The sequence below is a fragment of the Microtus oregoni genome, unplaced genomic scaffold (assembly GCF_018167655.1).
Source record: "Microtus oregoni isolate MIOR12 unplaced genomic scaffold, Mior012 000007F_ref0000211, whole genome shotgun sequence".
NCBI classification, from domain to species: domain Eukaryota; kingdom Metazoa; phylum Chordata; class Mammalia; order Rodentia; family Cricetidae; genus Microtus; species Microtus oregoni.
In genome coordinates this window covers 13,433,216-13,460,102 of record NW_024543066.1, presented here as the reverse complement: position 1 = coordinate 13,460,102, position 26,887 = coordinate 13,433,216, and the positions used below count along the sequence as shown (strand labels likewise).

The 26,887-nt window shown below is 47.6% G+C and overlaps 1 protein-coding gene across 1 annotated transcript in view; it reads left to right on the top strand.

Moving 5' to 3' along the window:
* Sh3rf3 (SH3 domain containing ring finger 3) overlaps positions 1-26,887 on the top strand; it is a 260,865-nt gene that overhangs the window by 204,913 nt on the left and 29,065 nt on the right. The window contains exons 5-7 of the mRNA XM_041656365.1: positions 485-585; positions 11,869-12,039; positions 15,291-15,547. Coding sequence (XP_041512299.1) covers positions 485-585; positions 11,869-12,039; positions 15,291-15,547 — 529 coding nt within the window. The remainder of the gene's footprint in view (positions 1-484; positions 586-11,868; positions 12,040-15,290; positions 15,548-26,887) is intronic.

The following is a 26,887-nucleotide window of genomic DNA, read 5'->3' as shown; positions in this document are numbered from 1 at the left end:
CAACACACACTAAAGATTAATTCAGGTTTTTTTTTTTTGAGACAGGGTTTCTCTGTGGCTTTGGAGCCTGTCCTGGAACTCGCTCTGTAGACCAGGCTGGTCTCGAACTCACAGAGATCCGCCTGCCTCTGCCTCCCGAGTGCTGGGATTAAAGGCGTGCGCCACCATCGCCCGGCTAATTCAGGTTTTAAAGACAAAGCCAGACAGCTCCGTCCCACACTGTCTTCCCCTATGTTGACCTAGGTACGATTCTCAGAAGGGGCTCTTGAAAGATGCCCTGGGACAGGTGTTTTGGGCCACAGCCTTTCTCCAGTGGGCCGTAACAATCTGATTAACGGCCAGGGAAGGGAAGCCTGACAAGGGGGAAGGTAGGTGCTTTGACACCATGGGAATATGCGTGGCTGCCGGTGTCCACTGACCCGCTTTCTCCTTCTTAGATGGAACCCTCCTCTGCTCACTCCCGTGTCCTCTTGTCTCTTTGCAGGACTCCTCTTCAGCTGGACCTGTCCCCACAGCCATCCCACGAGCTGCCGCGGTGGCTGGAGAACAGAGCATGTCTCCCAAAACCCAGCTGCCCCTCAACGTGTGAGCTGCCCCTCATGTCTGTCGGCATTCTCTGCACACTGGCATTTACACAAGTGGTTTCTAGTGGGTTTTTCAGTTAGTCACTGGCTGTGCTGTGGAGTTACACATGCATGCTAATGTTGCTGCTCAAAACAAGAGGGTGAAAACAAAATCCAAAGTGGTCCCTAGGATGGTTAGGAGAAGCGGGTGGGAAATGATCATTATTTGATGGGTCTCAGAGGTCACTGAGGAAAGAAAGGCTGTGGCGAGGTCAGGAGGCATCTTTGGAAGTGTGGGCAACAGCTTGATACTGCCTGCTGAGAAATGCCACCTCGAGGCAGGCCAGCTGCGTATCAACCCCAAATATAATCACATGAATCACTGCTAGGAAATGAGGTGTTTATCTTGTTGAGGAAATTTTCTCTGGTAAATTACAGCATTTCAACGATACGTGGAATTCTAAAACTCCCATTTAAATAGCCTTCCCAAGAATTAGATAGCTTCTGTATTTGGCAATGAGCTCAGCCTCTTGAATGGACGCTTTAAGGTAGAGTGGATAGATGTGGCAGACAGACAGACAGACAGACAGACAGACACATCAGTCCAGGCAAGCCAGTGGGGCAGTTGGAATCTGTGTGGTACAGAATGTAATGTATTGTGGGAAAGCTTCTACAACCACCTTGACCATCCAGTTGGACTTGGGCCTTGTTCATTCTGCCCAGTCCAGATGTTAGACTCAGGCATGGATAAGAAAGTTCTGAACCTTCATGCTTACCCAACTTAATAAAAGAAATCTGAAATGTATTCACTTTTCTCCTGGCTTCCCAAGGAAACCTAATTAATAAACTATATCCCAGATTAGCCTTCAGGTTAAAATTCACATTTTCAGCAGAACTAGATATCAAGGACAGTTAGCCCTGCCATTTGTAAATTCAACTGTCCTTTAATTTAACTACTCATGGATAGAAAATATTCAACAAGAAACTCCACAAAGTTCCTCAAAGCCAAACTTGTGGGGTTTTTTTCATGCCACCTGTATAAAGTGATGTGCAGATTTTGTATTCAGTATCATACCACTGAGAGATGAGTTAAAGGATACAGAAGAATGGCATGCATTATAAGCAAGTGTCGGGCTGTTCTTTATTTGGAACGTGAGCATCTATGGATTTGGGTGCACGGGGTGGGGGCGGATCTTGTGGATGCTGACTGGGTCTGACCATGGTCCTGGTCTGCTCCTTTGGTTTCATTACCATCAGAGGCCATGAAAAGCAAGTGAGAAGGCTAGATGAAGAGCTGGATACTGGATACCAACCCCAGGGAAGAAGGCCCCTGTCTACAGGAGATGGCCTGGTGCCATTCCCAAATGAGAGGCTGGGTACAAACTAGGTTCAGTTTTGTGTCCTCAGTTGAATGCCTACACTCAGGCTCTCGTAACTACCCGCATTTCCTTGTAAATCAGGACATCATGTTCCTGGGTATGGAAGACTCCAATTCTTACATGTCAGGTGAGCTACCAGAAAAGATGTCTGTGTCTTTAAGACCTGGGAGTTAGGAGTCATCTAGCTACATTCTTGGGGTCTTGGCTGTAGACACTAAACACAAAGGGCCCTCTTTCTCCATAGCCCCCTCTACCACAGAGACAAGGTCACTAGGACCTGTAACATGGCCTTTTCCCATTCCATACCTCACCCCCAAGTCATGTTGCCACTATTTAGCTTGAGGGAGACATACTTAACAGATAATACCTGGCAGTAACAAAGACTAGGGTAGGGGTGAGTCAGCAGGTGCACAGTGATGGTCTTGGGTAGGGGTGAGTGAGCAGGTAACACAGTGATGGTCTTGGGTAGGGGTGAGTCAGCAAGTAGCACAGTGATGGTCTTGGGTAGGGGTGAGTCAGCAGGTAACATAGTGATGATCTTGGGTAGGGGTGAGTCAGCAAGTAGCACAGTGATGGTCTTGGGTAGGGGTGAGTCAGCAGGTGCACAGTGATGGTCTTGGGTAGGGGTGAGTGAGCAGGTAACACAGTGATGGTCTTGTGTAGGGGTGAGTCAGCAAGTAGCACAGTGATGGTCTTGGGTAGGGGTGAGTCAGCAGGTAACATAGTGATGATCTTGGGTAGGGGTGAGTCAGCAGGTAACACAGTGAAGGCCTGAGTAGTAGATGAACTGGGACCTTCTAAGAGGCCAGAGAAAACTTAAGAGTATGCATCCATGGCTGCCCACTGAGCATCCAAGACATGCTTAGAAATCCCACTCATGTTGTAGCAATATACATGGTCCAGTTTGAAAACCTGGTGGTTAAAATTCTAGCTTTTATGTTACTGACTAGAAGGTGAATTTATCAAGCAGGTGTGTAGCCTGCCACCAGTCCGTTCTCTCTGGAACACTTACTTCCTTGATTGACGGCGCTTCCTGTAACAGTAACTGTAAGTCGTGTCCAGAATCCTCAATGTAAACATGAGATGATTTATATTTACAAAAACAACTGCAGCAGCAGTACACCAAGTGTGTTCAGGGTTTTATGACCTTGGCAGTCCAGACAAGGTCCCAGATGAAGACAGTGTGTAGATCAGTGATCAGTAATGGACTAGCTCCATCATACACTGTTGCCTTCACTCTTCCTAGGGAGATAGGAATACGCATCCATGCACTCTAGATAGGGCAACCAACAGACCAAAGGAACAATCTCACCCAGATCTGGATTAGTGAACAAATAGTTTATCGGGTTTATAGGAGCATGAGTGAGGGGTTATTTATAGAAGAGAGGTGTAGATTGCCCCCAGAGAACTGCACCATCCAGTAGGAACGATAACCTCCCAAAAACTGCTTGAGTGGGCCTCTCTTTCAGTTAACTTTCTACCTCCTATATATTCTGGTATACTGGTTCTCAACCTGAGGGTCACAACCCCTTTGGGGGTCAAATGACCCTTTCACAGATCACTATCAGATGTCCTGTATATCAGATATTTACATTACAGTTCCTAACAGTAGCAAAGTTACAATTATAATGTAACAACAAAATAATTTTATGGTTGGGGGTCACCACAACATGAGGAACTGTGTTAAAGGGTCAGTGTTAGGAAGGTTGGGAACCACTGGTCTAGCCCCTCCTCAGACCATATCCTCTGGTGTAGAATTACATACAGCTAATGGGTACAGGAGGGAGGGAGTGGCTGGACCTTAGTATAGGGTCTAATGACCTTCTCACCCCCTCCTTCTTTAAGGGGCTGTGTTTTACTTAAGGTTTCTAATGCTGTAGAGAGACACCATGACCACAGCAATTCTCATAAAGAAAACAGTTCATTGGTGTGGCTCACTTACAGTCTGAAGTTCAGGCCATTATCATTATGGTGGGGAGCATGGTGGCATTCAGGTGGACATGATGCTGGCTACATCTTGGTCAGAAGGCAACAGGAAGTTGAAGCTTAAGCAAAAGAGACCTCAAAGCCCGCCCCTACAGTGACAGATATCCTTCAACCAGTCCACACCTCCCAACAGTGCCGCTCCGTGTGAGTTTATCTGGGCCAAATCCATTCAAACTACCACAGGCTGTCAACAGGCTCAGTTTTACAAAGCTTTCCTGCAGGGGCCAGCTGCTATGATTGATTGTAGTGACCACATTATGCCTGGAGGATGGGGTTTCACGACAGACTCTCATCCATAGTCCCTGTGTGTCTTAAAAATCCTGCTGCTGACAGAGCCAGGCCAGTGATTGATGGCAGGTCGCTGCCTTTATAGAAAAGTCCCACGTTGGGTTTCTCAGGAGCTGGCACACGAGAAGGCTCTCAGTTCGCAGGCACACTGCGTGACAGCGTGCTCCTCTGAGATAGTGACTCACTCCATGCTTTTCCGCTCCTTTCCTGCTGTTCCGTAATTCTGACTCTTGAGCTCAAGTGCCTTTATTTGGCCAATCTGCTAGCCATGATGCCAGAGGCCCATGAATGTTCGGGTTCTGAGGCCATGCCTTCTGAAGGGTCCGAAAAGTGATGGGACCACATGTGAACAGGGTACCCCTAAAATGCAAGAGAAGTAGATCTGGCCTCAGTTTCCCCATGGACATCTTCGAGTCAGATTGTAAAGGAGGCCAAGAGAGCAGACAGGGACCAGTGAGTGACTAAGCAGCACTGACTGGAAAGAGAATGGGAGAAAGACAACAGAGCCACTGAGACATCTCATCCAGCAGCCCAGAGGGAGGCAGCTCATCTGAGCAGCACTGCAGGCCATGGACTGGAGAGGACAGCACAGCAGAGGCTTCAGATTCGTAAACCCATCTGTGATGTGATTCATCTGGGTGAGGGGGTATCTGCCTCCTCCAGAACCAGCTTGCCAGGCCATGCGAAGGACAGTCCTAACTCCTAGGAGAGCACCATCCATACAGAGAAAGGAAATTGGTCAGTCAGCGGGGCACATTCACCACTTATCCGGAGAGCCACATACTTCCTACTGCAGGTGGCTCCCCTGATGTCACCTGAGAGATGTCAAGGAATCCAAAAAAGAACAGGAAGAAGAGAGCTCGTCACTTAGGCCAGGAAAAAGAAGCTGGGGGGTGGGAGACAGAGGCTGATAGTTCTGGATAGATACTGGGTCTCTGAATCAAGTGGTTGGCACCGGTCACATGACATGTGTTTTGCCTGACAGTGAGAGTCACTTGTAGGCTAACACTCCCCATGACCCTAGCACCCTCCATTCTGATGACCAAGGGCCACTAAGCCCCCTAAAGAACAATGTGAGCCCCATGTCCTGGGATACTGAGAAAGACGGATGAAGCCACGCCCAGCTCAGGAAAATGAGTCATTTATCACAGACTAATCAGCCAGCCAGCTCTATCCCACAGTGGGGTGCCATTATAACCTACTAATATCCATTAGGTAAGGCTGGGTCAGTCTAGAGCAGTGGTTCTCAACCTATGGGTTGCAATCCCTTTTAGGGGGTCAATGGACCTTTTTACAGGGGTTACCTAGGACTATCAGAAAACACAGATGTTTACATTATGATTTATAACATTACATTTATGAAGCAGCAACAACAATAACTGTGGTTGGGGTCAGCAAACATGAGGAACTGTATTAAAGGGTCACATCATTAGGAAGGTTGAGAACCGCTGCTCTAGAGCCTTGTGAGTCCTTGGGTATTGTTCCCCAGAGGCATCTTAGAGGCAGTCTCCAGGTCAGCTTTGGCGATAGTGGACAGTACCACACTGTGACTTTAGTTTTCCTAACCAGGCTAATGTCTGCCCGCAGTTGAGGGCACGGCAGCTGGTACAGGAGGCCAGTCGCCCCTTCACCTCTCAGTGCCAGAGCCTGCTCAGTCCTTCCGGAAGACATAGTTAGCTTTCCTGTATGGACTCTCTCACTCAGCGTCCTTGCTGCCACAGTTTATGCAGAGAGAGCCTGCACAGGTTTTCTCCACCATCTATAGCTCCTAGTCCACCTGGCACCCATCCTTTGAGCCCAATAGTTGATCGGTGGGTGCACATCTTCACAGCCTGTACCTGGGTGGCTCTCACAAGACAAAGAGCAGAAGCGGGACCCCTTGAAGACGCAATGGGGACAGACTTTTCACTCGGTGATGGAGAAATGTGAGCCAGCCACCATCTGGAGGAGAAAGAATAGGTAATGAGCAGAGGCACCGGCAGGGTCTGATTCATTCCATGATTAGAGCGGAAGGGAGATCTGCAGACAGCAGCAAAGAGCTCACTGAAGAGACACAGAACGGGCGAGCAGCGCATGCGCCAACGGTTGCACAGGGACACACAGCACCACACCTAGGCCTCACGGCTGCCAGCTTGTCCAGTCTGAGCTCTGCCTTGGGACTCCAGGCGTGGGAGTTAGCACTGACGTTCAGCCTCTAACAATTGGCCAGCTTCAGTCAGGAGCGACTTGTCCTTGACTAACTGCTCCTAAGAGGCACCGTTTCTAACTGGCACAAAGGCCACACACAGGCTATAGGGTAGTAGTGTGCCAGCCCCTCCTGTAGTTGCCTTTTTCAGTGTTGGCCTTTGTGCATTTGGAGAGGTCATCACCTGAACGTGGTGGTGCCCAGCTGATCTGGAGGTGTCAGGAGACTGCCTTCTGCACTTGCTGAAGGCCCGTGTCACGCTTCTAAAGCCTTCTGAAGTGAGTGTAAAATGACTAAGGACCACGCCATCCACAAGCACACCTGTGTATTCCCAGTTCCATGCCAGCCTCTGGGCACATGGGCATTACAAGGGACATCCACCCACACAGACCAGGCAGGGCAGCTGGATAATGTAGGGGTGAAGGAGCAGTAAAAGGTGACATTGCTATTGCTGTCACTAGGAATCCGGAAGTTAGCAGTACAGGGAGTGGGCTGCTTAGACTCTGATTGCTAGAACCGGTCTCTGTGTACATATCACTTGTGTGTATGGGTTCCACGCTTTCCAACTGATTTGTAAAGGAGACCAGAAGCTTGGTGACATGCTGCCCAGTCAGTGTGCCACACCGCACAAGTGCACGCCAGATACACACGCCCCGAACACAAGGAAGCCCCCAGCACATCTTTCTGCCTTTGTCACCCCCCTGAGGGTCTGAGGGTGACCCAGAGAGGGAAGGGAAGGGAAGAGACTATTTCTGACAATTTTTTTTTATGGTGAAGTTTTGCTCGCCCAGCACTGATCACCTATAGGTTAAATGTGGAAGACTGAAACTCTTGGTGGGGGTCTCATGAAGCAGAGCAAATTTCAAAGAAGGATGGCAAGGCCAAGAGCTGGAGAGGCAACTCAGAGGCTAAGTAGGTACTGCCCTTGCTCCAAGCACCCACGATGAGTGGCTCATAACTGCCAGTAACTCCAGCACCAGGGACTCTAAAGACCTCTAGTGTCTGCCAACATAGTACATGTACACACACACACACACACACACACACACACACACACACACACACGCGCGCGCGCAATTTAAAGGTAAATCTTTTAAAAGATTAAAAGGCAAATCTTGTCAGCACCCTGCTGCTATCCAAATGGCACCCCCCTACATGGCGAGCCTTGTAGACCTACACTCAGAGCTGGCAGGTGGTATCCCCGACTCCAGAGCTAGACCTACCCCATGCCATGCTCACCCAGGCTTGAGGCTCTCATGGTGTCTGGCTCCACCCTTGGGCCATGCTAAGCATCTAAATCACAGGCCTGTCATTGACTCCGAACATACAAATCAGTGGTAGAGTCTCAGACTTTTCCGGCCTTTGCTTCCCCAGCTGTGAAACCTCGGGGCCTATGTGGAGCCCAGTACGCAGTAGACACTACTTGCCCTCTTCCCTTGCCCTGTCTCACCAGTGCCCCCTGTTGAAGCCATATTTCTGCAGGGCTGACACCTGATCCATACGGTCCCAAAGAAAGTCAAAGCTGGGGGCTGTGTTATGAGAAGTGAGGCAGGCAGGGCTTCAGGTCAGCAGCACCCAGAAAGGACGTGACTCTCCTGCTGGGTGTCAGTCAGCACCTCAGCGCTGTCCGTACCACTGAGCGTGTAATGGATACGGTTCCTTGGGCATCCCACTCCTAAGAGGCAACTCGCCCCTGTGTGCAGAGGCTTAACGCAGCATGAAATACAAATCTATATTTCTGAAAACCTAAATCATGCGTCTCTCGGCAGCTTCTGTACTGAAGAAAGTGAAGAAGCAGGCATTAGGCTAGGTCTCTGTACCATGGTGGTGCCTGCAGGCTCAGTGCCAGGACAGCCAATGTGCAGCCATTTTCATCCTTTAGTTCCCCACTTCCCTGCCTTATTATCACATTAGGAACCACACCTGTGTGTTAGGGAAACGTGGGATGTGGAAAGAGGCCTTCTCTGGTTTTATAAGTCTTAAGATGACTTGAAACTACTGAGAAACAGTCCTCATTTTCAGTGTTTTAGGAAAAGAGAGAGAGAGAGAGAGAGAGAGAGAGAGAGAACCACTCCCTTCAATTGCAAAGACCGTGTCCCATTAAATCGCATAAGGGACCCTAAAATACGGAGTAAAAGATAATCTCAAAAAGGAAATGGCCTTCCACTATTCGACAGCTGCTCCTCTGCAGCCCTTCAGGGGTTGGTGACCCATTTATCCCGGCGTTGCACACTTTGTAATGTAGTGACATCCCAGATGTGATAAGAAATGTCTGCATCCCACTCACCACACTCAGATGGGAAGTATCGAGGCTAGTGAACTCCTGTCCCCTTGAATGGCCCCTTACTCAGCAGGTGAATGGCCAGAGAGAGCTCTATCCTGCTGCAGGAAGCACACTGTGGTCTGATGATGTGGGATTCCCCCTCTGCATGCTGTGAATATCGTTGGTTAATAAAGGAACTGCTTTGGGCCTATAGCAGAGCTATAGGGGAAAACAGACCTAGGTGAGGAACACTAAACTGAATGCTGGGAGAAAGAAGGCAGAGTCAGAGAGAAACCATGGAGCCCACCAGAGACAGATGCTGGAACTTTAGCCAGTAAGCCACAGCCACGTGGTGACACACAGATTAATAGAAATGGGTTAAATTAATATGCAAACCAGGACTTCTGTTTTGCTTTAACAAGTATTTGTTGAGAATGCACCAAATGCCAGGTAGGGAAGAGAAGCAACTGAACCATGGGTTAAAACTCTTTGTCCTGTTGGAACACAGGGTATGCTGGGTAGGGGATGAATGTTGTAGGTAGATGGTGGTAAAAGCGTCCTGAGGCAGGAGCCTGTGTGATTTTTTTCTGGACTGCAGGAGCACTGTCCCCCTGAGCAAGGTTTGCTGTGAGGACAGGTCCCTGAACTTGCACTCAGGAGGCAAGCATGACCTAATGTCAGCAGCAGCTGCATCCTACTAGGGGCGTTCTCCTGCCAAGAGAACGCAGCTGCTTCAATTCCCGCAGACCACGTAGGAATTCCGTGAGGGGAAGAAGAAAATTGAAACCCCGAGACCTTCATTCAGGAAGTTGCCCAGTCTGAGAGTCTCTGAGGAGGGAATGAGCCACGGGGGAACCTTCTGGGAGACCTGGCAGCAGTGCCGGAGGGGCGGTGGTGGAGGGGGTGCTTTCTCAGACATTTTTGTGTCCAGTGACCTGGGGCCCCTTGCACACACAGCACGGGGCCCCAGGACTCCATGCTTTATGCAGGGGTATTCCAAAGACAGCTGCAGTCAGATATTTGGCCCGGGTGTAGCCCTGAGTTAATCCAGACCAGGTTATGGGGCCACAATTCACTCCTGTACCCACCGAGCTACACAGCACCAGAGATGAACAGAAATAGGTCGTTGAGCCTTTCTTAATAGGGAAGCAAAGCCTGGGCCCTGCTACAGGCAGTAGGTGAGCCCCTGGGCCCCCTCCGTTTCCACCCAGGGCATATGTTAACCTCGTGGGTTTGGCTGTCTAGAGACCCACACTACTCCAGGGAGCTGTCAGTCACCGATCTTAGCATTCTTCTGTGGCCCACGTCACAGACTGATCTGACGTCATAAAGGGGCTGAAGGGGACAGCTTAGCCAAGATTGGTACTTCACGTCTACCTCATGGGTTGTCTTACCCAGTCCTCCCACCTCTGGTCCTGTTCTACCTCTCAGCTCGTTCCCCGAAACTACCCTCTCCCCTATGGCGCACATACGGCATTTCTAGGACTTGACGAGTGCCTTCCTTAGGTTTACTAGCATGGTGATAAAACACCGTGACTGAAAGCGACTTGGGGAGGAAAGGGTTGATTTCGTTCACAGTTCATCATCAAAAGGAGTAAGGGCAGGAGCCTCGAGGCAGGAGCTGATGCAAAGTCCGTGGAGGAGTGATGCTTACTGGCTTGCTCCCCAGGGCTTGCTTAGCCTGCTTTCCTATAGAACCCAGGACCAGGAGCCCAAGGGTGGTACCACCCACAATGGGATCTCTCTCCACATCAGTCACTAATTTAAAAAATGCCCTACAGCCAGATAATATATAGAGGCTTTTTTTTTTTTCAATTGAGATTTCCTCCTTTCAGATAACTCTAGTTTGTGTGAAGTCGACCTAAAACTAGCCAGCATGGTGTCTAAACATAGTCTTCATGTGTCTAACTTGGTAGTGACATTTTCCCTCTGGTCATTCCCATGGATCACACCCTGATGTTCTTATCTGCCACAGGCATGGGTGGACACGGGGATCTACATGTCCCTGGGGAGGAGGGTCGTCTCCTGATGGCTGCTTGCCTTCAGAAGCCCAGGATGTTCCCAACATCGGTGTTCCTGGCTTTCGTTCTAGGGGCATTAACAGAGGCCACTGAGCCCCACTGAGTAGAAGAACTAGAAGGCCTACAGAAGGTGGGGAGACCTTTGGCCTCCATGGGACTCTTTATTCTAGGCTCCTCCTCGGGGCCTCCTCCGTCCTGACATGAATTCTAGTGAACTGCTGTGTTTCTGCTTCCCCTTCCTCTAAAGGCCCTTTGCAGAGTCAGGAAGATGCCATTGGGATCTAGCAGCCCCAGATACTGTACTATAGGACCTTCTAGGAACCTGCAGTCCCAGGACAGACCGATCATACCCCCAAGCCCGCAGCTTTGGGCACAGTTCTTGAGACGGCTCGTCTGTCCTCTGCTATGGAACTGAGGTGCCCATCCGCTTTCATGGCTGGATCCTGCAAGCAAGGATCTGATGCAGGTTCCTCTAACAGTCAAGTCCAGCTGTTCCCTAGACTCCAGAAGGAGGGGAGCCCTTCTGCCAGGTTATTCCGTGCTCAATAGTGCTGCAAAGAAGACATGCACACATCCTCAGTGTGTCACACAAAGGGCTGACGTCTCTTCGGTCTTATCTGCAAATGAGGCTTGCAAGTAAAGAAGTAAAATAATTAGTAGCAGCGCAAATGTTTCTAGAAAGTGTGGAGAAGCTCAGGCTGACTAGAGAAACCTGGCAGGAAAACCAGGCCTAGCTAGTTTACTCGACTATCCCTAAGGTTCATCTTGCTCAGATATCAGAATGCAGAAAGCATAGAGAAAAGGGGAAAACATGGTGAGCTACAGACACCAGGCCCAGGGTTCAGGAGTCCTGGAAACTGAGCATCACTCTGCCTCATTGAGCTTCTTCTTGTCTTTGACACAAAATAAAAAGCCCCTCACTTCACCCACATACCGCCTGGCTATTTAGTGGGTCAGGGTAGTGTTGTGCCCGGCAGGTCCACAAGCACGAGGAACACACCTGCTTTCCTCTACCTCAGGGGCTGTGATAGGATCGAGTGAGGTAAAGGGTAGGTGACTTCTGTGAATTCTAGTGCCCTGAAGAGATCAGCTATTCTTTAGATGGGGCTCATTGTCCTGTGCCTCCTCTGTCATCCAGTGTGCCCCTCAGACATGTCCACTGACCCTTGCCCTCTGTCCACAGGTACCTGGCTCTCTATGCATACAAACCCCAGAAGAATGACGAGCTGGAGTTACGTAAGGGGGAGATGTATCGCGTGCTTGAGAAGTGCCAGGACGGCTGGTTCAAGGGGGCTTCACTGAAAACCGGGGTCTCCGGGGTGTTCCCCGGGAACTACGTGACACCCGTCTCCAGGTGAGAGCCTGGCAACCTGATCAAGAAGAGAGAGAATAAGGCCTGCATTGCCCTAATGCTGTGGAAACCCTGGAGGCCATACTGTAGGCTGGTCCCTGGTTACACCCAGTCCAGAGGCAGTGGGGACATTTGAGTTCCTTTGGGGAGGAACTGTCAAGCTTGGTTTGCTAGGCTTTCTCAGTGAACACTGGCTACCCAGGGGATAATTCTGGGAGCAGGAGCTGGAGTAAGCAACAGCAGCTGAGTTGGGGGCTGGGATGGGAAGGTCATCAGAGAACCAGATCTTCAGGGTACATGCTTGTAAACAGGCCAGTGTGTGTGCATCCTTATGCAATGCACACAGGATGTTATCAAGGTTGCATGCGCATATACGTACTCATGTATGTGTGTGTATGCAATGAGTATGGGTCATGTCCGTGCTTACAGTAGAGTTATGCTATATGCATAAGCATGAAAGTGTGTGCCCCACATTGGTGTGTACACCCACATGTGCACAACATTTACATGTATGTAGAGTTTGATATGTATATAGTATGCACATGTGAGTATCTAATGTGTCTCTGCATGTATGTGCATGATATAGGTATAATACACAAGTACATATAGGTAGTATAGGCATAGCATATATGGATGCATTTGTACCATGGGAGCATAGCATATGTACACATGTATGATATATGTACATGACATATACATTTGTAGTATGAGCACAGCGTGCATATATATGTAAAACACACACAATCAAATAAAGGAAGTGATCAATGTCTTAAAGTAACGATTGTTAATGGCTGATAGCATTATGGGCATTTTTTAAATCCTTTCCTTGTGCTACCTAGCATTTTTACAGATCACAATTACATTACTTTTGAAATAAGGAAAGCAATTGTTAAAATTCACTGAAGAGGAGGCCCAGAGTTGTCAGAAGTTTCTGTTGTGTTATAAGGTTCGCTGATTGGCTGTTAGACTGTCACTCACAGCAGCCCCTTCAAACAGCCTGTGCCAACAACAGCAGACATAAAAGTAAACTGTTTCAAGTATCTTTGGAAGATGCTGAAAAAAAAAATGCCATTCTGACGCCTGCTTATCCAAGTGGCTTCAGAAGGTGTCATGAGCCACCTTTTTGGGCTGCCTAGCATGACAGGTTTGTACGAAATGTTAGGAAGAACAGAGATAAGGAAGAATCACAGAGACACAGGATAGGAACAGGAGGGCCACTCAGCGAATCCTGAATGCTGAATTTTTGAGTTCTGAGTCCTGAGTCCGCCCATGCTTAATTTTCTATACACTTTTATATACACTTCCCCAATACAAAAAGGGGGAAGAAGGCAAAAGACTGTGTTAATATGATTCAAAGGACAACCAGAACAATTACTTGTTTCAATACTTGAGACATCAAGCCATTAATTCCTGAGTAAAGCTATTTGATGTCTGGGACAGTGAACCCACCCTAGACCAAGTATCCTGCAGGCAGCCGCTCCCTAAGTCAAACCTCCTATTTCTAAAGAAGGAACAGAAGCATGCTTGAATTCTCAGGGTGGAACGGATCTACCTCCATGGGCCATCTTAATGTCCAAAACACCAGTAACCACACCCTAGGTCAGGGTATCTTGTTTATAGCCACACCTGCTGTCAACAACTTTGAAAGCACAAAACTAAGCTCAAACTCTCTGACCTCCAGACACAGTGGAGTAGGCTCACATTTCTTGGGTCTCCACGAGAAAGTACCCAGGAGGACACATAATCACTGGCGTTGTATCTTAGGTTGTATGGGTAGGCTTTTCAACTGGGCCCACCACTCACCACAATGTAGAAAGGCTGCCTTTGGTCTCATGTAGACAAGCAGAAGGCTGTCCTTCCCTGCTCTGCCTCAATACTGACACCATCTCTTATCCTCACTGTGCATTAGAAAACTGCCAAAACCACGCAGCAGAAACAAGTGACAGAGGGACAGCCTCTGTGTGCAGAACCTAAGTCGCCAAAGTAGTCTGAGCCTGGCAGGTATAGACTAGAGCTGCTTTATAGCTGTCGCCTACAAAGGACATCGCAGGTGGCTCTTTCTTGTTTTTTGTTTGGGGAGTATTTATTTATTTGCTTGCTTGCTTGTTTTACAAAAGAAAGGAAAGTCTGGCCTTGTGTGCTTGGGTACTTGTAAGAACAGTAAGGAAATATGCTGGAACACACCTGGCCAGACCGCTGCTACCCAGAGGGAGGGGGACTCAGCTGCCACAGGAGGCACGCTGCGGTCCCTTGCCCTCAGCCTTGTTAACATGGCTTTGCAAGTATAAGGCCCACACTTTGAAGCTCATCGGTTTGGTTTGTAAAGATCGAGCATGGGTTTACAGCAGTGGTTAAAATGGATGATGGAGACTCACCCACTGGCAGGGCCACTCATTCACAAGAGCAAGCTTCAGAATACCTCTAAAGGATGGGGAAGGAGTGCAGTGCCGGTAACCCCTTAGTGGTGGCCCCCTTTCCGGAAGGCCCTGCTTCTTTCCCATCGCTGCTACACAGACACTCCTCTGAGCTCTGCAGGGCTCTTCCCTTTGGAAGTCCCCACCCAGGGCGCCGGGAGCTGACAGTACACCTAGCCCAGGACATGTCAGTGTTGGGCAGAACCACTCTTCTCTGGAGCATCATGCCTCCACTCTGCTCCCATCATGCCTTCCTCCTGGCACATTTTAATCCCCCTTCACCACAACCTGCAGCAGCCCATGAGCCCCAACACCATCCCCAGAGCCAAGGCAAATGCCTGTGTAGAGAGAGCTAAAAGCCGTTTCCAAAGTGGCTGAGCGCTCATCTCATGGCGAGTGCGTTCATCTGGGAGTTTGGGGTGAGAGTGTCTCTCAGGTATAAGCTGCAAGTTCCCTGTTGTTTTCGGGGGGTAATGGTGTTGCTCCTATGCCCATGTTCAGTGGCTGGCAGAAATAAGATGGAGGCGTGTCTAGGAGAAACCACCATCACGTCCCATCCTGCTCCAAAAGTATTTGGCTTGTGAGACATGAGAGAGTCCACCATCTTTCATATAGCTCTTAGTAAAAATCAAGCACAGCCAAGACTACCCTTGCTCAGCTCGACCTCTGGGCATCCTTTAACTAATATTGGCTTGATATTGTCTTAGGACTTCCGTGGACCACGTGATGTTGCCCTACCTCTCAGAGCCTATTATATAGGTCAGAGATGGTTTTGCCATGGCACATGACACTGAATTTACCTGAACCCACTCACCTTCTTGGTTCTGCTTATTTCCCCAGGATTCCTGGAGGAGGTACTGGGTCACCCTGGAATAATATGCTCGGAGGGTCCCCATTGGCCAAGGGGATGGCAACCATTATGCACCCTGGAGGTGGCAGTCTGAGCAGCCCAGCCACCGCCACCAGGCCTGCTCTGCCTCTCACTACCCTGCAGGACCATATGCAGCACACAGCCACCTCCCTACCAACGGGTAGCTGCCTTCGGCACACTGCTCAACCAATAGCCGGCCAAGCTGGGGGTACCACCATCCCAACAGGTATGAACACAAACTCCCAGGGATTCTCCCTGACAGGAATCAAGTAGGGGGGACCTGGGATGCAGAGCATGAGATATGTATTGGCAGAGGTCTCTCTCAAGCCAGCATGTGGGGAGTCAGGTTTGCTTCCCATAACATGGAATCTCTGATCTCCAGTACGTGTGCCCACCTTCTGGTGCCCAGCTCTGGCAGCTGAAGGGGCACAGAGGATTTACAAATACTTGTGCATTGTCTTGTGGCATGCAGGAAGATGTCATGGGTGAGCAAGATTGGCAAAGTATCCCCTGATCCCTTTGCTGATGGCGTAACTAGAAGCTGCCCATGGATGACTTCACTATTGAGTGTGTTAAGGAAGGCAGTGTCTTCCAGGAGAGGCTGGATGAGGAGTGCTGGCCAGAGAAGCCCTTTCCTAAAGCCTTTTGAGATTGGCGTCATCAACCACAGAAGGGCCAGCCAGTCTGCTCTGGGGTGGTATGAGATGAAAAAAAAAAAATCTGGGTAGACCGTAAAGAGAGAAAGAAAAGAAATGACACCGCTTGGAGCTTAGTTCAGAGGCTTGTAACAACGGTTGGAATAGCAACATGCTCTTGGGAGGCCACATCATGATGGCCCTGCAGAACCAGTGACATTGCCATTCCCCAGTGATAATAACCCAAAGCAAGAGAGTGTAACCCAATGTTTTTCTACCCTTCTTTCCCCATCATCCAAGAAACCACCTCTTTTCCTCTAAATATAGATGAGGGGAAAGCATGAGTTCTTTGAAACTTAGATACAGCATTTTTAGATAATCTTTATAGACCAGGGTTCACTAGATGGGCTTCAGAAAGCAACTTCCCATAGGAGATCATACTGCTCTATGCTCATATTTTCTCCAGTCTCTATTGATGGGACTGTGTGTCAAAATCCATGGTCCATTTACCTGCCCACAGGACCTGAGACTCAGAAAGACATTCTGCCTGTACACTCAGAAGTGGAGGCTTACATGAGGCAAGAAGGGTTGGCGAATCCTTTCAGTCTGAACTTGATGTGAGTCATTCTGAGAGCATTGTAGTTATCACACTTCCTCACTGGACAGGATACATCATTACTCTTGGGTTCTCATCCACTGTCAGTTTCACAAACTGCCCCTGGAGAATCGACGCCATTTTGGTGGGAGGCGGTAGGTTCTGGAGACAAGCCATGCTCACTGTCTAGGATGACTATGTGTGGATACTATTAAGACATCCTCAACAACTCTTAGCTGTTCTGTAAAGGATAAGAATGTCTAACACATATGAACAAAAAAAAAAAGGAACAGGAATCATTACTAAAGGTTCGAAGAAGTGTGGAATTTGAGGGCTGTGCAGGTGCTCTGAGGGACTTTAAACCAGGATATAACATTTTAGCAAAGGCCACCATGACACAAGGAAGAGATGTGGTGTGCAGCCTGGGCCTGAAACAGGAGCCAACCAGGGAGGGTAAGCAGCTTCAAGGGGTCTGATCCCACCACACAGGCAGAGGGGAATAAGCAACCCCTGAGGTGCGGTAGATCTGTCTGCGATAGGAACTCCAGGGATGGACTTGGGGATCTGGAGGAACCAAGTCCAGAGTTCCGATTCTGAAACTGGTTACCTTGGGCATGTGACAGTATCATGCCCAGCCCAGAGGAAGTGACTTATGGGAAGCCGGGTTCAGACATGTGGCCATGAGATGCAGTGGCCATGGCGAACCCTGGGTGTGCTGGCTGCCTTGGAACAACATTCCCATGTGAGAGTGATATCCTGTACTAAGGCTCTCTCTGCCTCTCTTACCCACTCCCCTCATCTCTCCCTATCTCTTTCTCTGTGTCCCGGACATATGCCACACATGGTAGATGCAGCTTCACAGGCCCAGGCTACTGTCCGTAGGGAAGAGGCACTTGACCCTCTGAGGCTATATGTTCCTTTATTCCCAGATCCAGGTCCGGGGACACACGCTCCTGTACCTGCTTTTCCCCGGGAAAAGAAAACACGAAGAGCCATGTAGACCCCCGTTGGGAGTGAAAGGAATGCTTGAAACATCCAGCTTTTAAGGGACAACAGAACTCTGCTGCCTCATCATCAGTGCCTAGTGTCCTCCGTGGGTGCAGGGTGGGCTCTGGTGCCCCATGTCTAACACCATCCGTGAGCATAGGGTGGACTGGATACCTGTTATCCAACTTCATCAGTGAGTCCAGTGTGAATTTTATGATAGTGTCCGTCTTTGGGTTTCTATTGCTGTGAAGAGACACCATGACCATGGCAGCTCTTATAAAAAACATTTAATTGGGGTGGCATACATTTTCAGAGAGTTAGTCTATTATCATCATGGTGGGGTATGGTGGCATGTAGGCAGACATGGTGCTGGAGCTAAGAGTCCTACATCTTGATTGGCCGGCAACAGGAAGTGAACTGAGACACTGGACATGACTTGAGCATATATGAAACCTCAAATCCCACCCCCACAGTGACATACTTCCTCTAACAAGGCCATAACTACTCCCACAAAGCCACACCTCCTTCTAATAGTGCCACTCCCTTTGGGGACCATTTTCTTTCAACCAATTATCAACCACAGTATCCATGTCTAAAAGAGGCAGAACTGGCACTAAGCAAGGTTTTTCTAAGCACAACCCTGTTGGAAAGTCCCTCAGCCCACCTCCAGTGACCCAGAGAAACCTCTAACTATTCACACAGCCTTCACAAATACCTGTGCTTGCTTACACTAGCCAAAATTCCAGCCTGTGCTTAGCCTGCGGCGACCTGAATGCACAGCTGTGGACACAAGTGCCCTTCGGTCATCTCCCCTTCTCCCAGACACACCCCATCCCTCCTCTAATCCTCCAATCAGCCACACTTACACTAGTGTGTACGGCATTATGCTGCTGTCCCGTGGTACCCGCGAGTTAGAGATACAGCTGTTGGGTCAGGCTAATTCTTTTCAGCTGAGTTTCCAGACTGATCAGCAGCATTCCAAGATGCTGAACTCGAAAATGCTGAACTAGAGGGTGCTACCATTCTCCTGGTTACAAATATCTCAACCATCGATTCAGCCCAGCCAGCCTGCCATACAAGTGCATCTAAGCTGAGCGGCCCTGTTGGCACAGCAGTCGTGGCTTATCTGTACCAAGTGGCCAGAATAATGGCCTTTCCACACCAAGCCTCACTAGAAGCTTTCCCAATTCAAAAAGAAAATGAAGCCCTGCCAGTCGTTACTCCTGCATGCAGTGACAAGCGGTATCAAAAGAAATTGGTTTGGCTCAGGGCAGCACAACATTGTGCACAGTCCATCACCATAGCAACCACGATGGTGTGACAAGCATTCTCTTCCATCGGTTTCATTTTACATGGGAGGAGAGTGAGACATGGGATGGCTAAGTGGCTCCCCCGGTGCTCTAGCCTAGTGCTTGTCCCTGTGCCATTGTGCTATTGTCGCGGCCAGGTTGAAGAATGGCTCCTACCGGGGCACGCCAGTCCATTAAATGCCACTGGGTTCCCATAGCGTTTCCTACTCGGTTCTGCATTTAGAGAGAGAAAAACACTGTTGACAGCACAAGTAATGGATTGTTCACTGCAGTAATTGCCCATTTCAGCAGCTCCTGTCCTGAGTTGGGAGGCGTTTCAACAATGTTCTCATCCAGAGCCCAAGGCAGGCAGTTTGACAAAGGTTTAATTGCATTGGCCATAGCATTCGATATGACTGCACCTCCCTTACGACACTTACTGTACCTCCCCATTGCAAGGCAGAGAATCCCCTGCATAGTGCCTATGTTCTTTATGTCTTTGCGTTAGCACTTTACAGGGGGGAGAGCCCCATACAGATAGATGTTCATCAAGAGCAAAATTCTGTTTGCGGAAAGCAAACAAACAAGAATCGGCACCCAGGAAAGGACTAAGTGTAGACACAGGGCTCCACAGGATTGGAGGAAGATAGAGGAGACCACACAGACCCTATCACTCTCCCAGTTAGAGGAGAGGGCAGGACACAGGCTCTTCCAGTAGTTGGAAAGCGCTATGATGGAGGCAGGGGTGAGGTATTAAGGAAACACAGAGAGACCATTCATTCATTCAAACCTAGAGGAAAGGAGAGAGGGGTAGAGAACATTCAGGCAAAGTTTTCAAGAGATCATAATCCCTGGGTCCTTTAATGGCAGGTAGGTGCTGTGTAGGCAGACAGGGCAGGAAGCATGTTCAGCAGGAGGACTAGCCAGGGTAGAGGCAGACAGGGTGGGAACCGTGTTCAGCAGGAGGACTAGCCAGGGTACAGACAGGTAGGTGCTGTGTAGGCAGACAGGGCAGGAACCGTGTTCAGCAGGAGGACTAGCCAGGGTACAGACAGGTAGGTGCTGTGTAGGCAGACAGGGTGGGAACCATATTCAGCAGGCGGACTAGCCAGGGTACAGACAGGTAGGTGCTGTGTAGGCAGACAGGGCAGGAACCATATTCAGCAGGAGGACTAGCCAGGGTACAGACAGGTAGGTGCTGTGTAGGCAGACAGGGCAGGAAGTGTTCAGCAGGAGGACTAGCCAGGGTAGAGGCATAGCAGTGAAATGAAAACAGCTCCTCTTCAGAGTACTTTCATCTGGTTTGATGTGGGAACAAGATGTGGGAGGAGCCGTCCAGTATGGACGGGCAGTTTCTCTGCAGAGATCAACATTAAATCTGAAGGACTGATGGGATTCATCGTATAATGGTAGATAGAGGGGGCGTCTAGACAGAGAGAAAGCAGGCAAAGAGCCCCGGAGCAGGCAGCGGCCTGGGGCATTTGGAAAGCGAGGAAGGTTCATGCAGAAGAACCAAGAAGGGCTGTAGTGGGCAGACAGGCCGGCAGACACAGGTCATGAGGGTGCTTTCAGGAGGCCTCAAGGAGTCCAGGTTCTCAGCTGAAGGGAAGGACATTAAAGGGTTTTGGAGAGCAGATGCAGACTGAAGTAATAAGGATTGGGTTTACCCTCTCTCCCCAAGCTACTGAACATCAGACAGATATATATGGCAGCAGGTGACGCCACACAGGGCATGGCAACAGTGAGACTGGAGGACTGGAGAAGAGAGAGCTGCACAAAGAAAGCCCTGTCTGCTGCTGGGAAGTAGTGTATGCACACTGAACACATCACCCGACGCCAAGGAGAGAAGGGGGGAAAGGGTTGGCACGAACGGCACCCAGAATATGTACATATCGGAAATAGTGCCCGAGTGTCTGCTTTCCCAGTCAGACGCATTTGCAAAACCAATGAGCTTGGCCTCTGTGGGAACTGAGCACAGCTCCGGTTTCAATACCCAGGAAAAGCAAGAATCAAAAGGCTCAGACAGCTTCCAGTTCATTTAAACACTCGACAAGACATTTATTTATTGGTATACAGAAATACCTTACTCTTTAAAAACATAGACGTCAACATATTGACTATGCAAAAAAAAAATCCCTACCTGTATAAACAGGCCAGAGGATACAGCCCCAAACCAGCCAATTGGTAATCAACCAGGCATTTAAAAATTGGGAATTTGAAGACATTGAAACAGAGCTACATTCTATACATTCATAAATGATGTCAAAGAGAATAAAATTAAACTCCCAGAATAAAAACCGTGCAATGGAATAATAGAGGGCTAAACCAAAAATATTAATGAATTGAAGGTCGCTATAGAAACTACAAAAAAAAAGGAAGAGATAAAAGAGATTTTTAAATGCTACAAAGAAAGCAACCAAGTGTAGTGGAAGCCCACAAAGAGGGAGAGAATCATTGCCAGCAATGCATCTGATAAAGGGTTCATGCCCCATAATATACAAAACACAAAGAGCCAAGAGAACAGATGACCCAGTTAAAAACGGGCCATGGATCTGGCCAGAGAATTCTCAAAAGAATAAATAAAACTGGCTAAGCTATACCTTAGAAGTGTTCAGCAGATGTAGCAATTAGGGAAATGCAAATAAAAACTACTTTGAGATTTCATCTTGCTCCAGTCGGAATTGCCAAGATCAAGGAAACAACCAATGACAAGTGCATGAGAGGATGTGGGAAGCAGAGGTGTTCGCTCACCATCCGTGGGGTGGAACACTAGTCAAGGCACTCTGGAAATGGGTTTGAAGAGTTCTCAAGAAGCTAAAAGCAAATATCCCATATGACCTAGCCTTACCACTCTTTGGCATGGGCCCAGAGGACTCAACATTCTACTTCACAGACACTTGCTCAGCCATCTGCATTGCTGTTCTTTTCACAAGAGCCAGGAAAAGGAAAGAACCCAAATGTCCTTCAGCTGGTGCATGGATAAAGAAAGTGCAGTACACGAATACGATGGAATTCTAGAAAATGAAATCATGAGATCTGTGGGTGAATGGAAGGTACTAGAAAATATTATGTTGGATGAGGTAACCCAGCCCTAGAAAGATAAACACTGCATATTCTCCCTCATCTGGGGTCTGTGGTTCAAAATCCTTAGACGTGAGGTGAGTCTATCACCTGGAGGGCCATGGTGAGATGAGGGACACTAGAGAAAGGATTAAGGACACGGGTGCTATGGAAGGGGAAATGGGAAAACAGCAGTGGAGTGCTCCCTGCAAATAAGGAAGGGAAGAGGAATAAATTACAAGAAGAATGTTTGGAAAAGCTATAGGGAAACAGAATTTTATAAGCCTACTTCAAAATACATATATAATATAAATAGATAGTGATATACATACACATATGTGTGTATATATTTTTCTGTGTGTTACATATTAAATGAAGGTCTGCCACTTGAAGTGATAATGAACAATAGACTAACAAGATTCCCAGGGTCAGGTATGGAAAACCTCCCTTGAAGTTGCTGGTCAGAAAACATCTCTAAGAGTTGTCAGTCAGAAGAGTTCAAGAAACTCCTCAACCTGCGTAAGCAATTGCTGTTGCCCTTGGTTGCCTCACAGAACTTGACGTAAGACCCTGTTGCTAAAGCCACCACACACATCAGATGCAGGACTCAGAGGATCTGACCTTGAGCTGACCGGGAAACCTCATCCCTGTGGACTAGCTCTCGTAGTATGTAAACGTGTTGTGTGCACTGTGGAGAGAGAAGGGCAATCCGCGAAATTCTCAAAAAATTAAAATCATACAAGTTAACAGAGCGTCAGTGAACAGTGGGACCGCCTGAGATGACCCAGCATGTGTATAATTTGAGCTCTCAAATGACAATCAGGCGGGATAGAAATATAATCTGAAGGAATGAGGACCAAAGTTGCTCGAAGTTTGATGAAAATCATAAATTCATACCTTAAAGCAATTAGTGGGCTCTAAAACAAAAGAAGCTTAAAAAAACTGCAGCAAGGCAAATCATCATCAAATGGCTCAAAATCAGTGATAAAGGAAATCTTAAAAGTAGCCAGAGAAATAGTGCGGTGGCAGCGATGAAACAGGAATGGCGCAGGCATCGAGTAAAGAGGCCAGGTGAGGATGCCGTGGAGGACGGTTTTATACCCAGAAAAAAGTGAAAAAAGTAACTTGTCATTCAGACAGTGAAACCTACAGAAATTATCAGAAATAGAGCTGTACTATTAGAATTGTTCAAAGTTCGCTTAAAGAAGTTGGAAGAGTAGATCTCCACATTGCAAGTAATAAAAAGCACTAGAAATGGTAGTTACATAAATAAAAGTATAAGGTTTTTTTCTTATTTAAATATCTAAAATTCAACGGAGAGTTTAAACACAGTCAAGACAATACTGGGCTATGGGATTTAAACTGATATAAAATCAAAATCTCTAATAATTTAAAGACAGAAGCAGGGTGGAAAGGGAAGTGCTGCGTCCTGCTGTCAGATCTTCTGTTGTGGGCAAAGAGCTGCACAGTGGCTCTAGAGGGCCGCGGGGACAGAAAGATGCAAGAAGCCATTCCCCACAGGAACAGAATGTAAAGGAGACAAACTATGTGGCAGACGCGCGCAGTTGGTCCCAAAGAAAGAATGCAGAAGGAAATAGAGAAAACATAGGTAAAAGAGGATAGCTGTAGTACGGCGGAAGGCTTAAGTTTAGTCATACAGATCATGACATTAGAAGTAACTGGTCTAAATAGACCCATAGAGAGCTTGGGTTGCATTCCTGGATTTTATTAAAAGCAAGCAAACAAAGCAATACCACCTTGTGCTATGAACAAGAGACACATCTTCCTATTTTAAAGTCACAGTTGGGATTAAGAGGAGAGGATCAGAGCTACGTGTTCCTGCCACTTGCAGCCCAGACACTGCATGCCTGTACCTGTGCTGCTGCATCTCATGGGTGATGCAGTGCATGTCTGCACAGGTGCACATATGTAGATGCCTACTGCATAGAGATGACAGTCTCACCGTAATTGCTTCTCTGCTCCTTATTTTATACAAGAGAAAGTGGGATTCCAAGGTGTCAGGTGACTTGCCAGCAGTGAGATTCGGATCCCTCTGTCCATCCAGTCCGTTCCCTTGTCACCTGTGTGTGAGGGCTAAGATAAAAGTACTGAGTCACCTCATTCAAACTCCAAGGAAGATGCATGACAAGCAGCTTAAATATTCTGCCCTGCTTCACCTTTCAGGATGGCCAGGAGAGGACCAAAGGCATTGATTTGGAAGTTATAAGTTAATTATAGCTCGTGAAACAATATGCAAATATAGATCCTGTCAGTAATGAGGATGGAATGTGCCATGCTAATATTAATCAAAAGAAAATTGATCTACTAATGTCAGACAGGAGAATTTATAGTCACGAATCACTAGGGATAATAACGATGACATGATGGCAAAGACTGAGCTCATTAAGATGGCATAACAGTTCTAAGTATTAATGCACCAAATTACAAAGCTCCAAAGCTACACAAGCAACCACAGATAAAGCTGCTGACAGAACAGGGAAATCCACAAAAGTAAAATTGCAGTCTCTCTCAGAATTGTATCAACTATTGATAATAGTATAGATCACCAGTATAGCTCCAACCACTTAATTTAATTAGCATTTAGGGACTATTCTACCCATCATCATCAAAATACACATTATTTTCAAGTGCACACATACATACCACTCCCATGTTAACCCATAGCTGGGCCTTGATCTGTAAAATCTCAGCATGTGTAAAGGGACTCGGTTACACAGATTACATCCCCGGCGACCGTGGAGTTGAATTGGAAGTCAGTATCACAAATAATTGTTTGAAAACATAATAACATACCTCAAAATAATCAGTGGATCAAGGAAGAAATAAAAAGTAGAACATGTTTTTGAGATGAATAAATAGAAACACAACATATCAAAATTTATAGGATACAGCCAATGCAATCTTTTTTTTTCTTTTTTTCTTTGTTTCCAGCGTGGACTATCTGAAAGAAGCCTATCAAGTTAATAGGCAGTAGACTAAATGGAGTGATGGGCGGCAATGGGGTGGAAAGAACTCGGCAGAGCAAGACAGGGAAAGGGTAGTGAAATTGACTAAGCTAAAAGGGGGTCCTTTGAAAAGGTCAATAATCAAATTAATAAACCTCCAGCCACCTGATCTAAGTAAAAAGGGGAAAATCTGAAAGTCAACATCTCCGGAAATAACAAAGGGTGGCATCATTTTAGAGTCTGCCAGATAATAAATCTTATAGTAAAGTCTTCATGTGAGTGAGTTCACGCAGTAGATGAAATAGACATACTCAATAGACCTTAAAGACATTTATCATCAGACACAGTCGACAAGAAAGAGCTCGAATAGGCCTGTATCTATAAAAGAAACTGAGTCTCTAGTTTTAAAATACCCACAAAGGAAGTCCTGCGGAGATGTGACTTTCACTGGTAAACTATACAAAACAAAGGAGAAATTATAACATTTAAATTTAAATGTACAACAATGGGGCAGTAATGAAACAACTTTCTGGACTTGCCTAGAAATTTGGAAAAAAAAATAAAGAGAGGGGTGAGGGAAATACTTCCTGTCCTTTTCCATAAAGCCCACATTACTTTAATTTTAAAAAACTGTAAGACAATAAAATCACAGATCATATTTAGTTGGGCAACAAATGAGAAGGGTGGAACTCCAAGTGGGGTTATCCAGGAGTGCAAGGCTGTGTTAACATTAAACAACTTAGGTGCTTCATGTTGGTAATGGTCAAAACAATGTGACTGTCTTAAAAACAAAAAGAGTGTCTCCAAGAACACAATGTCTACTCCTTATTTAAGGAACTCTAGAAGATGAGGAATGGCAGTGAGCTTTTGCATTATGATACCCTCTGGGAGAACACACAGATGCTCTCACTCTTGGTGGTGAGAGACCCAAGGCTTTCCCTATACCAGGAAGATGACCCATCGCTTCTGTTCAGTTCTGCACTAGAAGTTCCTGGTGGGGCGAAGTGGAAAGATACACAGATGGGGAGGAAAGGAATGAAACTTCCTAGTTGTAGACATATGGATCTTAGACATGGAAAGCCGTAAGGAACACACACACGCGTGTACGTGCGCGCGCGCACACACACACACACACACACCTACAACTTAAAAATGAATTCAGCATTGCGAGGTACAAACTCAGTATACAAAAAGAGAAAAAGTTGTATTTCTATATATGGCCCACCTACCATAGCGGTTGACCCAACTAGTAATGGATCAAAAGATTTAAGGGACGAGAGCATCTGGATTGATCATGCACAGATTTGGCTGTTTCTTGGTTAGCCTCTAAGATGATGTCAGCTGACCTTGGACCAGCCCATTCTCTCTGGCCACCACACTCTGTCCCTCCCCACTCTCATAACGGACTGTAAAAGAGCAGGCGGTGGGTGCTTTCCCTGGGTGGATCATAAGCTATTCCAGACCCACGCATACTATTCCGCCTTCTTCCTGCAGTGTTTGTTGGTTTGCTGGGGATGTTTCGTTGAGGCACAGTCTCACTGTGTAGCCCTGGTAGGCCTGGAACTCAGTACGTAGACCACGCTGGTCTCTGGCTCACAGAGCTCAGGCTGCCATGGCCTCCCAACTGCTGGCATCAAAGGCAGGTGCCACAGTGCCCCGCGTCCTGCAGAATCAGTGACCTGACTAGAGGACAGTTGGATTCAGTGCCTTCCCGTGAACTCCCTGCCGCTTCTCTCCAACCCTAAATTCCAAACACCAATGGCAGACTAGCAGTCCAAAGTTTAACTTGGTGAACAACTTGACTTACTGGACATACTTTAACATAGCATAGGTGAGGGGTTACTTACAGGAACATTAGTGACCCCATAGCAGTCACATCACAAAAGGCCCCTCTGAGCATGATGAGTGGAGTACTCAGGAGTTCCGAATACTTGCAGCTGGCTGCACAGTCCACCTAAGAGTCTTCCACCCTCCCTGCCCTACTCTGAACATGTCACCTACGGGCTGGGCCTTGTGAGCCTTTTAAACTTCAGT